The 12,746-nt window shown below is 35.5% G+C and overlaps 3 protein-coding genes across 7 annotated transcripts; 2 read left to right on the forward strand and 1 right to left on the reverse strand.

Annotated features, from left to right (window-relative positions):
- The first annotated feature begins 811 nt into the window (after positions 1-811).
- Positions 812-4,034, forward strand: ABI5 (Basic-leucine zipper (bZIP) transcription factor family protein). Of its 5 annotated transcripts, none has more exons than XM_022052746.2 (5): positions 812-1,128; positions 1,813-2,992; positions 3,095-3,166; positions 3,264-3,296; positions 3,487-4,034. In XM_022052746.2, the coding sequence occupies exons 2-5, from the start codon at positions 1,817-1,819 to the stop codon at positions 3,577-3,579; spliced, it is 1,374 nt and encodes a 457-aa protein (XP_021908438.1). In that variant the 5' UTR covers positions 812-1,128; positions 1,813-1,816; the 3' UTR covers positions 3,580-4,034. The 5 variants fall into 5 exon arrangements, with proteins under 5 accessions (XP_021908438.1, XP_021908439.1, XP_021908437.1 ...); XM_022052747.2 differs by having other exon boundaries at positions 1,816-2,992; XM_022052745.2 differs by having other exon boundaries at positions 812-1,053.
- Positions 4,035-4,927: 893 nt separating this feature from the next.
- LOC110822888 (iron-sulfur assembly protein IscA-like 1, mitochondrial) lies at positions 4,928-8,191 on the reverse strand. Its single transcript, XM_022053123.2, has 3 exons — positions 7,954-8,191; positions 6,705-6,822; positions 4,928-5,640 (listed from the first exon to the last, which is right to left on the reverse strand). Exons 1-3 carry the CDS (start codon positions 8,141-8,143, stop codon positions 5,535-5,537), a joined length of 414 nt encoding a protein of 137 aa, XP_021908815.1. The 5' UTR covers positions 8,144-8,191; the 3' UTR covers positions 4,928-5,534.
- Positions 8,192-8,402: 211 nt separating this feature from the next.
- Positions 8,403-12,724, forward strand: LOC110822658 (transmembrane 9 superfamily member 2-like). The gene is made up of 7 exons (XM_022052829.2): positions 8,403-8,674; positions 8,958-9,010; positions 9,265-9,841; positions 9,917-10,042; positions 10,817-10,973; positions 11,068-11,702; positions 12,206-12,724. The coding sequence occupies exons 1-7, from the start codon at positions 8,481-8,483 to the stop codon at positions 12,432-12,434; spliced, it is 1,971 nt and encodes a 656-aa protein (XP_021908521.2). The 5' UTR covers positions 8,403-8,480; the 3' UTR covers positions 12,435-12,724.
- The last annotated feature ends 22 nt before the right edge of the window (positions 12,725-12,746 follow it).

Here is a 12,746-nt window from a genome sequence, read left to right on the forward strand (position 1 = left end):
CTAAGCTATTTTGTTCATTTTGTGTGTATATATATAACTTGCTATGGAATCTGGAACCAGACAAATTTGACTCCAAGACAAAATAATGACTTAAAAGAAATTAAAAATAAAATAAAATTAGAAATGTGAATTTATGAGTGCCCGTCAAGGTGTTCGAGCCATGCTAGACGAACATATGGTAAACAGTCGGTTATAGGGAAACAAGAATGGTTTTTATGCGCTTAAAAGGACTGCCTTGTATTATCAACTATGAATAAATTTATTTACCCAAAAAACTATGAACAAATTTAATTAGTTGATTTTAATATAAATAGTAAAATATAATTAATTATTTATAAAATTATTAACAGCAAAAAATTTAAATAATCACCACTTGTTATCCTATGTTCAAATTAGCAATCATTTACTGCTTTCGTAAAAATCCAAAACTTATAATAAAACAAAATTGAATATTTATTGAAAAAATATATATAATACCTTTTCAATGGCCAAGTAATCAGCTAATTAATTGCTTATTAAAGAGCAAATTAATTTGATTATATATATATTTCTATATTTATGTGTGTAAAATTTTCTATTATTATTACGTTGAAAAAAAAATTATTGGTTCGTCGTTTAGTTACATTACATGCAGGCGAGCGTTACGTAAGCTTTAATTTGGAGATTACACGTGCTGGTTTTACAATCGCACTGGGTAACCATATCAAGCAACAACTCGGCACGTGTTGGAAACGTGTCAAAGATTCGAGACGGGACAGGAAAATTCATTACCAGGGATTGATAAATTTGACTTATGCTCATTCACTGGGCCCCATAAGCTCCTGCAGCCGGTAACTTAAGAAATTCAATTTGATCATCAGAAAACGCAGAACTCGTTCTGCTCTCGCGCTTCCGGCAACTTGGCTACCTAAGCTGGCCGTATTGTTCTCTGTGTTCTGTTGTTTATGAAGTTCGAAGAAGCTTCAATGGCGATTTGTAGATCTGAAGTGGATGTTCGAAGAGAAGAGAATTAAACCAGAGGTTGTCTCCCTCCCTGCCTGCTTTGTTGATCAGGTTTGCTTCGATTCAAGTCCTTAAGGTTATATCTGGAGCAAATGAGTTCGTTCCTGCCAAACGTAGCTAATAATGGTATTGATATTTGCTTCAGTTGATTGATGAGTTAGTAAGTAGGTTTATTTATTAATTTTACTTAAATCAATTAATCGCATGAATTTATTGAAAAGATTCGCTTAATTAGGTGGAATTCATTTCCGAAAAAGGAAAGAGTTTATCAATTTTCGCATTGTAATTATTAATTATCTATCATTAATTATTGATTGACGGCGCTTACGCAAGCGAAAATAGTTTCCCTTTTCTGTGACAAGGACGTATTAATCAGAGACAGACCATCAAGTCGGATTGAACTACCTATAATTAATTAGTAAAATTGATTTGGATTAGTGAGTTTAATTATAAAAGTTATAAAATTACCTTATCTGGAAAGTAAGTGAAATCCCATTAAGTTGCTTGAACGGGGCGGGGCGACAATAAGATATGGCGTTGGCAATTAAGGGCAATGAACTCTTCAAAAAAATTAAGGGCGATTGTGATTTGTAGAGCCTAGGAGACCACCTAACTCTCAGAATATATAATTAAATAAATAAACTAGGAGACAAATTCTGCGCGAGTTGATGGTGTATTTCTATATATATGTTACCCTGGTTGTGTATATACATATATGTTGTACAAACTCAAAGTCCTGTAGGATATATATACATATATTTCTATTTCTCTGCGATAACTAGCTACATGTATATTTCTGTCTTCTTGTAGCAGAATGGAACTTAAAAAAGAAAAAAACATGGTTCTGACGGAGTCAAAAATGGCGGTGCATGGCGACCTACGAGAGTCGCCGCCGCATGGAGACCCATATCAAAAAAACGGCTCTCTCCCGTTCTCGTGTCTGGGGAGGCAGTCTTCCATTTACTCGCTCACTCTCGACGAATTCCAGCATGCGCTCTGCGAGAGCGGCAAGAACTTCGGTTCTATGAACATGGAAGAGTTCCTCACCAGCATCTGGAACGCCGAAGAGAACCAAGCCGTATGCACCGGCACAAACACAACGATCTCCATACCCAGTAACCTCAACAACGACGAGAATCAACTGGCAAGCCTGGATGTACCTTTGGGTGCGGATGCGGGTGCTGGAAGAAGTGGTGGTGCAGGAAAACAACCAAGCTTGGCGAGACAAGGCTCGCTCACGATTCCCGCGCCGTTGTGTAGGAAGACTGTGGAAGAAGTCTGGTCTGAGATACACAAAGGACAACGAGGAGAGGGAGGTGGACGGGATGGTAACGAGAGCGGTGGTAGTAATTTGCAGACTCTGAGCAGTGCATCTCAGCAGCCGACTTTTGGGGAGATGACACTGGAGGATTTCTTGATCAAAGCAGGTGTAGTGAGAGAACAGTGTGCAGTAGTCCCGCCGAGTTTGGCTCCACAACAGCAGCATTTCGGGGTCTACCAAAATACCAACAATGCGAACGTGGCTCCAAGCTATGTTCCTAGACATATAATGACAATGGGTGGCAACAATAACTCCGGCGGTGGCCCTAGTGGCAGCAGTGGTGTTTACCCGCCAATGCATACGGCCGGAGGCGGAGTGATTGGAGAGCCAACGGGGTATGCCAATAATGGTAAGATGAACGGGGGGTACCCACAAGCTCCGTCGCGTCCAACGTCGGCCGTTTGTTATGGTGGGAGAGTGGCGAATGGAGGAGGGTATGCCCCTGTGCAGCCGATAGCGGTGGTGCCTCCGATGAGCCCTGTCGCGCCGTCGGATATGTGTACAAGCCAGGTTGATTGTGCAGGGAATCAGTATGGGATGGACATGAGTGTAGTACTGAGAGGAAGAAAGAGGATTATTGATGGTCCAGTGGAGAAGGTGGTGGAGAGAAGGCAGAGGAGGATGATCAAGAACAGAGAATCCGCTGCCAGGTCTAGAGCCAGAAAACAGGTACACTTACTTAAATAAAACAATAAATATAAATATAATATATATATATATATGTAAGAACAAGAAAAACGATTTTGAGATATCTTAATATTGCTCCTTCAGGCGTATACAGTGGAACTAGAAGCAGAACTAAATCAATTAAAAGAAGAGAATACGCACCTGAAGCATACTCTGGTAATATCCAATTTTGGTAATGAATAATATTCATTGTTAAGCTTAATTCTCTACGTGGTATTTACATGATTATGCTTCTTCATCTCTTGTACTCAAGCAGGCGGAGCTGGAGACGAGAAGAAAACAACAGGTAAAACTATTTTCTTCCTATATTTCCCGCACACGATTCTCAGAACTAATCCCTAATTGTTCAAAAAGTTATTGTGTGAACCTTGTTTGTTACTGCTGGTTGGTAATAGTTAAATATGGGTACACAATTCTTTTGTTCCGGCCTTGCTGTCTTCTAAACTTCCATTTACTTTCAAATGATGTGTTGGCAGTATTTTGAAGAAATAAAAACGAATGCACAAACCAAGGCAGAAAGAGCTAGAGAGAAATTGAGACTTCTTAGGAGGACCGTGAGTTGGCCGTAAGTTGGCCTTTGGAAAAAAGCCCAAAGTTAGTTACTGCGATGGTAAATGCATTTTGCATGGTATTATACAAAATTTATTAGTATAAGAATCAAAGAACTGCTCCGATGGAATGGAAATTCAAAGGGAAAGATGGAGAAGAAATTTTGGGTTCGTTCAGGGAGATTTTACCCATTCGGGACAAGGCACCACTACTTCGAAGAAGGCCAGGACATTTTGAAGACAAAAACCGGGGTGAAACTAGTTTCTCAATGTAATATATATTCTAAGTTGTCTTTTTTTTGTTTTTTTTTGTTTTTGGTGGTTGGGGTATTGGGGATATTCAAAAGAATTGTTTGGTTATTTTATTTACTGTTTACAGTTTTTTACAAGTAGGTGCTTTTGTTCCCTGGTTCTTCTTCTTCAGATTTCCATTGTGGTTTTCCACACTGGGTGGAATGTATGTATATGTTACAGGATGGAGATAGTATGTAGATATATATGCCTTCAGCACTTCTGATGTCTAACAAAACTAAAACAAGTGGTAAAAGTGATCAGTCTACTGTAACTCAAACTAGTAATGGTAATGGTTGAAAAAAAAACAAAAACTGCAAAAAAAATTATATTTTGTAATGTAAGTGGTACTGTTTAAATCTTTTTGTATGATTTTAAACGAATCAATAGGATTTGATTAATTTTTCTTTATTTCTTAAATATCAAATAATTACTTCATTAGTACGTATTGTCAGCTATAACTCACTGAACTTTATATCTTAGTAAGATTCCAATATATTGTATTACATTAAGTTTTGCCTCGTTGATTACTTGCTCCATGCGTGTCTTCGCTCCTGGTTTCAACCCAGTGGTAACCGGTTAGAAGAGAGGAGAGTTATATAGAAGAGACACCATCGTTGCCTCACATATCTAAATATGCCACCATCAAAGCCATGGAATTGCCCTTTTACACTTGCAGTCGTTACATTATACGCGCGCCCGAACAGCTTTCCCACGTGGGGATTGAATTTCAACATAACCTCTATCAAAAGCATCATTGCAAGATAAGTTCCTTCTAACCACTAACATACGGGTTTTAATCCGGCAGACAATCTCTCATAAAAAAGATCTAGTACATAATCCAATATCAATAAACAACAAAAGTTTTTTCTATGTTTATATACTCAATCCTCAGCTAACGAAGTAAGAGCTTACTGATAACATGGAGAACAGCAACAAAAGCTATGAATACTCATGAATTTAGTCCTGGGAAATCGTCCATGTCAAGTGAAGCATTTGGGGTATGCCAATGCCTAAACAAAATACAGATGAGAGGAGCACGAACTTCACTAATCATCGGTAATAAATAGCATTTGAGTCGAGGAGCAAAGCAAGCCTTACCATTGTACTCACAATAAATTGCTTCGTTTCAGCCAGGACAACAGTTTGAATTGAATGAGAGGAAGAAAGGAAATGCAACAATTCACGTCAACAATAATCTATGATAAATACTCATACACACAGCTGTTCTTCTTTGGTAGTTTCAACCTCTCTGAATGTGTTAACTAGAAGTTTGTTGTTGGCTCTCTCTGCTTATAACGGCAATAAATAGCATTTGAGTTGAGGAGCAAAGCAAGCTTTACCATTGTACTCGCAATAAATTGCTTCGTTTCAGCCAGGACAACAGTTTGAATTGAATGAGAAGAAGAAAGGAAATGCAACAATTCACGTCAACAATAATCTATGATAAATACTCATACACACAGCTGTTCTTCTTTGGTAGTTTCAACCTCTCTGAATGTGTTAACTAGAAGTTTGTTGTTGGCTCTCTCTGCTATATAAGCTGACCATGTAAGTTAAGTTTAGTTTCATCCTTATTTATTTTGAGGATTAGAATTGGGCAGGCAGGTATTTATGCTTCACTTGGGAAAATAAAAATTAATCTAATCAGTGATCTTTTGCAATTTACAAGTTGGCCAAAATTCTCAACTACCGCCTTGCTTGGCAGCTGCTGTACTTGCTGATGTCATGAAAGATTCTCCACAACCACATTGCCCTTTAGAGTTTGGATTGATAAATATGAATTCAGAACTGCAAAAGAAGAGAGCCATATATGATAATGGTAATAGATTGAGAAAATTGGCTAGATATATAAGGCTCAAAATATTATGGGAAGCAAACATACAGGGCCAATATAGAAGTGAGCAGAATAGGCAGTATCCACATAATAATGTGTGTGCAATTTCCAATAAGAACTAACACCCAAGGAAATAAATTTGGCAACTAAGATCAAATGCATGTGCATCCTCAGATGGATACAACATATTTATCTTCAGCCAACTCAGTAATTTGTCACTTGACTTGCCTAGTTTCTCTCTGTGTTTGGAGAGGGTCAGGCTAGTGGTTTAGGAGGGATAGAGCGAATCCTTCCTTATCCCCAGAAGATAATGGGAGGTTCTAAATGCCTAGGGGGCAAATTGCCCCCAAGGCTGCAAAGGAGAAAAGGTTAACAATTTATATATGTTATCTTATTCTTAAAGGCTGTGGTTCTTCTTTATGAATTCACTGGTGGAGAATGATGGAGGTAGTTTACCCCTGAGGCACCATAGCATTGCCACATAACAAAACATGCATCTGAAAAGGTTTCCTTAAAAAGGTACACATTCTTACATGTAAAAAATATATGCCAAACACCATTGTCTCAGCTGTGGATCAGCAAAGATGGAACCATTCACAATCACAAGCATGACAAACCTTTTGGTTCCATTTACATCATTTAAGGAGCAAGTGATGTGACAGAATGGATGCAGAGAGAAAACGAGAACAAGGCTTAGATAACCAGCATAATGGCCAGATTATCTCATAAGGTGGCAAAACTCTTGGCTGCCAATCCTGCCAGTGACAGGACTTATCGTAGTGAAACCAAGATGATAAAAAGTGACTGCTAAAAGGTGAAAGTGATTGAATTAATCTACATCTACTAGTTGTTAAGTTAAAAATTGGATACGTGGATGGCTGCAGTTGATGGTAGGTATCTTTGATAATCAGATTTGTATTGTTTAATTTGAAAACTGCATAGAGAAGTAAATATAGCCAGAAAATAAATAATCCGAGTTCTATGGTATGCAAAATAAATAAAAAGAATAGATATGTACCTGAGCTTGTCATCTACAAAATCCATCTTGGTCCCAATAACATGCATAAGAGCCTTCGGATCAACAAGTATCTTTACACCCTTATCCTTAACTAACTCGTCAAACTTCCCCTTCTCATCTATCAAGTGGGAGGTATCAAAAGAATATCAACTAAGTTCTATGAAATAGCTAAACACATAAAACTATGATGGGCTAATATTTCATCTAAATCACTAGACATACACTCAAGACTTACAACTCCACCAGAAGAAGATGAAACTGAACATTAAAAAAATCAAACTTCTCCAGCTATTATAAGGAAAATAATCAACTACACGTCTGAAACTAATTCTTGTATAGAAAGAAATATTTTCACAGTTTTAAGAACTTTTGTAAGCTAAAATAACCAAATCTTCATTTATTTTCACAGAACATTTATTTTCTTTATTGTTATTGAAGTTATTGTCGCTTACTTCATTTTGTACATGTAATGATATTTTTCTTGTCAATTTAAGTTGCACTCTCCTGATCCTTTACTCACTTTGTTTAGAAATGCTTAAAATTAAGTTATTATTTTCAAACTTCAATTGCACTTGAAATAATTTTCTAAAATACAACAATATAATCCCGAAATGGAGATAAATAGATGATGAGAATGCTAAAAATCATATCATCTATGAGGTAATATTACCATGAGATGCAGTTATTCTAATTCCATCTGCAATAGCTATAAGATTACTTGAGATGGGATATTATATGGATAATGCAAGATATTTATTCAAAATAGACAATAAGTATACTCTACGGACAAATACAAGATCTCGGATAGATTTATCAAGAGATGAAGTTGTTAATACAGGATCCTTTGTGATGAATCTCTAATTTCCATTTCTTATACCTCAAACTGAGGTAATCTAACGATTAAAGATCCTACAATTGCCGGAGCTCAAATCTAGTCAACGAAAATATTGCCCAAATTCCACAGTATCATCAAACCTCATAATCAATAAATCCTTATCGATGGTCTATGTTTTCAATTGAATAACCATTTCAGCAGGCAAATTTTGAACATTAAAACAATTAACAACATCTAAAAATCATACCCTTCTGTTTCCTAGATATAACTCACATTTATCAAAAAATAGTTAGAGTTATTTGAAGAATATATTAATTCGAGCTAAACGATAAGTCCGCCGGAAATCAAAGTAAGCAAATAATGACATAAAGTGAAAAGGAATAAAGATATGAAAAATGTTTCAACAAAACTCACCGGCGTAATTGAGGGTGTAGGATAAACCGTTGCAGCCTCTAGCCTTGACGCCTAATCTGAGGAAAGGCCTTTGGCGCAGTTGCAACAGGTGGCGGATTCTAGCGGCAGCGCCCTCCGTCAAGGTTAGAACCTGTCTCCTCCCCGCCGGTCTGATTTTTTCAGACGCTGCCGATATTAATCGAGAAGCCATCGCACAGTAATCTAAAAATTTTCTGTTGAACTTGAAACGATGATTACCGCTTGATCACTTGAAGTTCTATGCAGATTATACGTGAGGTTATTTTCGACATTTCACATCTGGGTAGCTAAAACGGTGCGTAGCAAGAACAGTTCTAGTAAGTTCTTTTTGCCGGACTTTCACACTGGTAATACTTGGCGGTGACCTAGTAGATCACCCGCCCGTAACATGATAACTACCAAATCGATTCTGTTACGCGCTGTTGATTCTAAATAATCAAATGTAACTGACCTTCCCTCCATTTTCTCTATTTCTTTCTTCTCGCTTTCTCTCTGCTTTTGGCAGAACAATGATCAAGGTGCCATTCTTTAATCTTCTAGTGTTCAATCTGATTGTTATATTTTTACTTGGAGTGGCATATAAATCAGTGAATTTTGCAATGAAAGTAACAAAAGATGCACTATGTCCAAACGAAAGTGTCTACGAAGAAGGAGCTCGAATTTCCTTGTTCGCCAACACAATTCGCTCTCCTAACGATCCATGGTATGTATTAAATCACTCACTGTCTTGTGATGGTCCTTTTTTCAGTTGATTCAATCTAGAAAACGGCTTCAGCAAACACGTAGCGAAATGAGGACATAGAAATAGAAGCTTGAATCTGTGACGCTATAGAGGAGAAGATTGAGCATACTGTTTTGTGTTCTTCTGTTGATTTTAGTCCATGGAGACGAATAATTCCTGTTTAGCTGCTGAGAAAACGTTGGAAAAGAAAATAAAATCAGATTATGAGAATCTCGTTTGATATAAATTTTTTTTCCTCCTGCAGTTATGTACGCCCATACTTCGAGTTGCCGTTCTGCCCTCCTTACTCTCCTAGAGGTAAATAAGCTTATTTACTATTACATAGATCACAAACACACAAATATATCTATTAATCGGATCATTTTGTTTTTCAGTATTATCATATGTAAAACGGTTTAATATTTCAATCCAAAAATATTAGCGAATAAGTCGCAATTTGCACGATCTGCAAATTCTTTGGGAGAAAAACTAAATATATGCAGATTTTCGTTTCGTATTAGTGCTTAATGAAGCCCTGCATAGAAGTGATGGTTTTCTTTTGGATATTGCAGTTAAACACAAGCGAAAGAAATCTCTGGAAGAAATTCTCCTAGGCGATTGCTTCAATGAAACTAGATACGATTTCATATTCAAGAAAGATGTACTTGGGAGAGTCCTCTGCGAGAAGGAACTGTCAAAAGTGGAAGTTGCAAAGTTCAGGGATGCCATAGAACGCGAATCTCTGGTGGACGTATTCTTGAACAACATTCGCTTGCAGCACAAGGTGGGGACAATGAAGAAAGTTGATCTCGACACTGGAACAATCTATTCAAGGCCCAAGTTTTATCTTTACAATCATGTGAATTTTTTTCCGTATCATTACAAGAACAAAGTAGCACACCTGGCAGCTCTGAGTGCCATTGATTCTGCTGCGGATATAACTGAAGATGCCGCAGTTAAAGTCAAATTCACGTACTCTGTCCTCTGGAAAGGACTCGACAACAGTCAGGATAGTTACGAGACCATGACTAGAGATTGGTGCAGCATTGATTGGAGAACAGTAGTGTATTCGGCTGCAATTATTTCCTCCTGGGTGTGGTTGCTACTGTATGCTATTGTTCGTCCATATGTTCGACGTTATTTCAACGAGTATGTGATCTCTGTAAATCAATTCTGCATTGGTGCATAGATTCATGAATTGGAAAACTCATGGATTATTTGCAGGCCTTCTCATGACGTAGAAAACTCCAGGAACGTTGTCACTTCGCTTCATAATGGTGCGCTTGCAAATCCTCCGTACTCTTCCTTATTTGCTGCTTTCCGGGCCGTTGGAATTCAGCTGTTTGTTACGTAAGTTTTTCTATACAGCAAGCTATTATGTTTTAAACGGAAGCCTCAAAAACTTATTGCTGGCATTAGGATACCATTTCTTATCTGCCCTGTTCCTTTTACATCATCTGCTTGGTGTCCCATCGTCCTTCATCCTTGTTGCTTATTATATAGGAATTATTTATAAATTTGTATCATATTTTTTTATTAGGACTACTAGCCATGTCCTAAATGGTATGAAGTGACTTTATGCCAAAAATTGGGGCTCTTGGAGTAGTTTTGTATTACATCATTTTTAAATAAATTAATTTGATACACGAATTGTTTTATTCTATTTATTCAAGTCTGTTGTAAGTTTTTTAATAGTAAAAAGATATTATTATTATTTATTGATATCATTTTGTTGTTATTTTGATTTGTTATAATATCATATATTTTTAAAATATATTTAAAATTATTATGATTTAAAAATTTAATTCAAATTATAGTTATTTATAATCAATTATAAAATAAGCAATTTTACGGTTAATATTAATTATTAATGAAATAATAATAATTTTTTTATAAAAAAATTATAAAAAATATATACTATTATTAATGTTTTATAATTTATATTATTATATAGATTATTAATTTTATATGAACATTAAGATAATAATTAAATAAATTTATTAAAAAAATAAAAATCAGAAGAAGTAAGAAAAAATATGTTTAATTAGCATCACTAGACCGGAAGATTTGAAATAGAATACTTAAATAATCAAAATAATCTTTTGATACCAATTCTACTTGCAGGATTTGTGCTCTCTTTGCTCTGGTAAATGCTGGAATTTTGAGACCGTGTAATGTGGATATTTTATATGAGTACCTTCTTGGAATTTACTCTTTAACGTCTTTGGTTTCTGGTTACGAAGCTACTTCGTTTAATAGTCAATACAATAGACATGGACAGGTAATTAGTTCTATATTAATATTCTTGCTATATGGAGTTATATATTACCTTTTTGCTAGTCTTTCAATCAAGTTACGAACAAATTTTATTGCAGAAGGAATGTATCTTGCACACTGGAGTCTTGTACCTAGTTCCAGTGTTCCTTACAGTCTTTTCATTCACTATGATGGCAAAAGTAGCAATCGAATCTCCAATTCTACCTCAAGTCGTTGAAGTCATAAATTTTGTTATCTGGGGGTCCTGCACAATATTTTTCCTGATTTTAGGAGGTATAATAGGGCATTATTCTTTTAAGTATTTCAATTCTGAATCTAGAGAACTTGATGTTAGTACCAATACCATTGCTAGCGCTAGCCCCAACGCCAGCACAAGCACTAGCGCCAACATAAGGGCAAGCCCCAGTGCCAGGTCTAAAAGAAGTGCCGAGGCTAGCACAAGAGCCAGCACCAGCACCAACACTAGAACTAGCAGAAACAGAAATCAGATAGAACCTAAGCATTCTAGGTTAATAAGCACAACTGTTCAGATGTTTCTTGGGGGGTTCCTACCATTCTTGGTGATCTTATACCGTATGGATGAAATATATGCAAGTCTTTGGAACTTGAAAGTTTGCCACGCATTTAACCTCTTGCTTAGATCTTTCATTATGGTCTCCGTCGTGACTATAATGGTGGGAATGGCTTTTACATTCTACCAGATGCATCTTAAAGATTATAACTGGTGGTGGAGGTAACATCATTTCACCTTTTCTTTTTCTTATTTGCTATATAAATTATCATTCAAGTAATAAAAATCAAAGACAAATCTTAGCTTTATTTTATTTACATGGTTTTTTAGTTTTACATTCATATATAATATATATTTAGTGAAACATAATATGTAAATATATATGTTATTCATATATAATACATATATTTAATGGAACCTAATATATAATATTTATGTTATGAATTACTTTTAACATGTATACATTTGGAACCTAAAAAAATTGTTCAATGATATGATTTGTTATTAAACATGTATTTATTTATTATAAATATGACACCAAAAAGGTAAATATATCTGAATAAATTCTCTCTAATTTATTTTTTATTCTAATTTCAACAAATTCACATGTTTAATTTTCACTTTTCTTTGAAAATGATTACTTCATGGATTGATCATATATATATATTTTAATTTTTTATATATAACATTTAATGAATCTTCTTAATTTTGTTTATGCTTTATAGGTCTATCTTACGTGGGGGATCAACTGCCCTGTACATGTTTGTCTACGGAATTTTCTTCCAAGCTAGAACAAAAGTAGACGATCTTAGTTACCTGCTTATTTTTTTGTGCTTCAATGCCTGCATATCCTACTCATTTTTCTTAGTGCTTGCCACCTTAAGTTACTATGCTGGCTTTTACGCACAAGACATTTATCATTGCAAAACTACAGATACATACAGGCAAGATTGATTGGGTTTTCAGCTATTCTCCAATAATCGAGAAGGTTTATACATGTATAATAAGACATATATGCATAATCATTGCTTTCAATTTCATCAATAAGAGCATGGTACTATAAAATGGTTCATCATGTACCTATATTTGTCTAAGAACATTTAGTTCATGAGTATATGTCATGTTCCTTGCTTCATATATAGATATGTACATAGATTTCAATGTATTACACATATTTACTTTTTGATAATAACAATTCTGAAACAAGATATTCTGTAATGAAATAAGAATATATTGATATACTATATTAAGATTTATGGTATATAC

The sequence above is a fragment of the Carica papaya genome, chromosome 8 (genome assembly GCF_054855325.1).
Source record: "Carica papaya isolate Zhongbai chromosome 8, ASM5485532v1, whole genome shotgun sequence".
NCBI classification, from domain to species: Eukaryota; Viridiplantae; Streptophyta; class Magnoliopsida; order Brassicales; family Caricaceae; genus Carica; species Carica papaya.

What these genes read in the sequence shown, in the direction of transcription:
- ABI5 (XM_022052746.2), top strand. Translation starts at nt 1,817, where the DNA reads ATGGAACTTAAAAAAGAAAAAAACATGGTTCTGACGGAGTCAAAAATG. An exon ending in GGTCTAGAGCCAGAAAACAG is followed by an intron (nt 2,993 to 3,094) that starts GTACACTTACTT and finishes TTGCTCCTTCAG; the next exon opens with GCGTATACAGTGGAACTAGA. An exon ending in CGCACCTGAAGCATACTCTG is followed by an intron (nt 3,167 to 3,263) that starts GTAATATCCAAT and finishes CTTGTACTCAAG; the next exon opens with CAGGCGGAGCTGGAGACGAG.
- LOC110822888 (XM_022053123.2), bottom strand. Translation starts at nt 8,143, where the DNA reads ATGGCTTCTCGATTAATATCGGCAGCGTCTGAAAAAATCAGACCGGCG. An exon ending in CTACACCCTCAATTACGCCG is followed by an intron (nt 6,823 to 7,953) that starts GTGAGTTTTGTT and finishes CCCACTTGATAG; the next exon opens with ATGAGAAGGGGAAGTTTGAC. An exon ending in TTTGTAGATGACAAGCTCAG is followed by an intron (nt 5,641 to 6,704) that starts GTACATATCTAT and finishes CTTCTTTTGCAG; the next exon opens with TTCTGAATTCATATTTATCA.
- LOC110822658 (XM_022052829.2), top strand. Translation starts at nt 8,481, where the DNA reads ATGATCAAGGTGCCATTCTTTAATCTTCTAGTGTTCAATCTGATTGTT. An exon ending in GGAATTCAGCTGTTTGTTAC is followed by an intron (nt 10,043 to 10,816) that starts GTAAGTTTTTCT and finishes TTCTACTTGCAG; the next exon opens with GATTTGTGCTCTCTTTGCTC. An exon ending in AATACAATAGACATGGACAG is followed by an intron (nt 10,974 to 11,067) that starts GTAATTAGTTCT and finishes ATTTTATTGCAG; the next exon opens with AAGGAATGTATCTTGCACAC.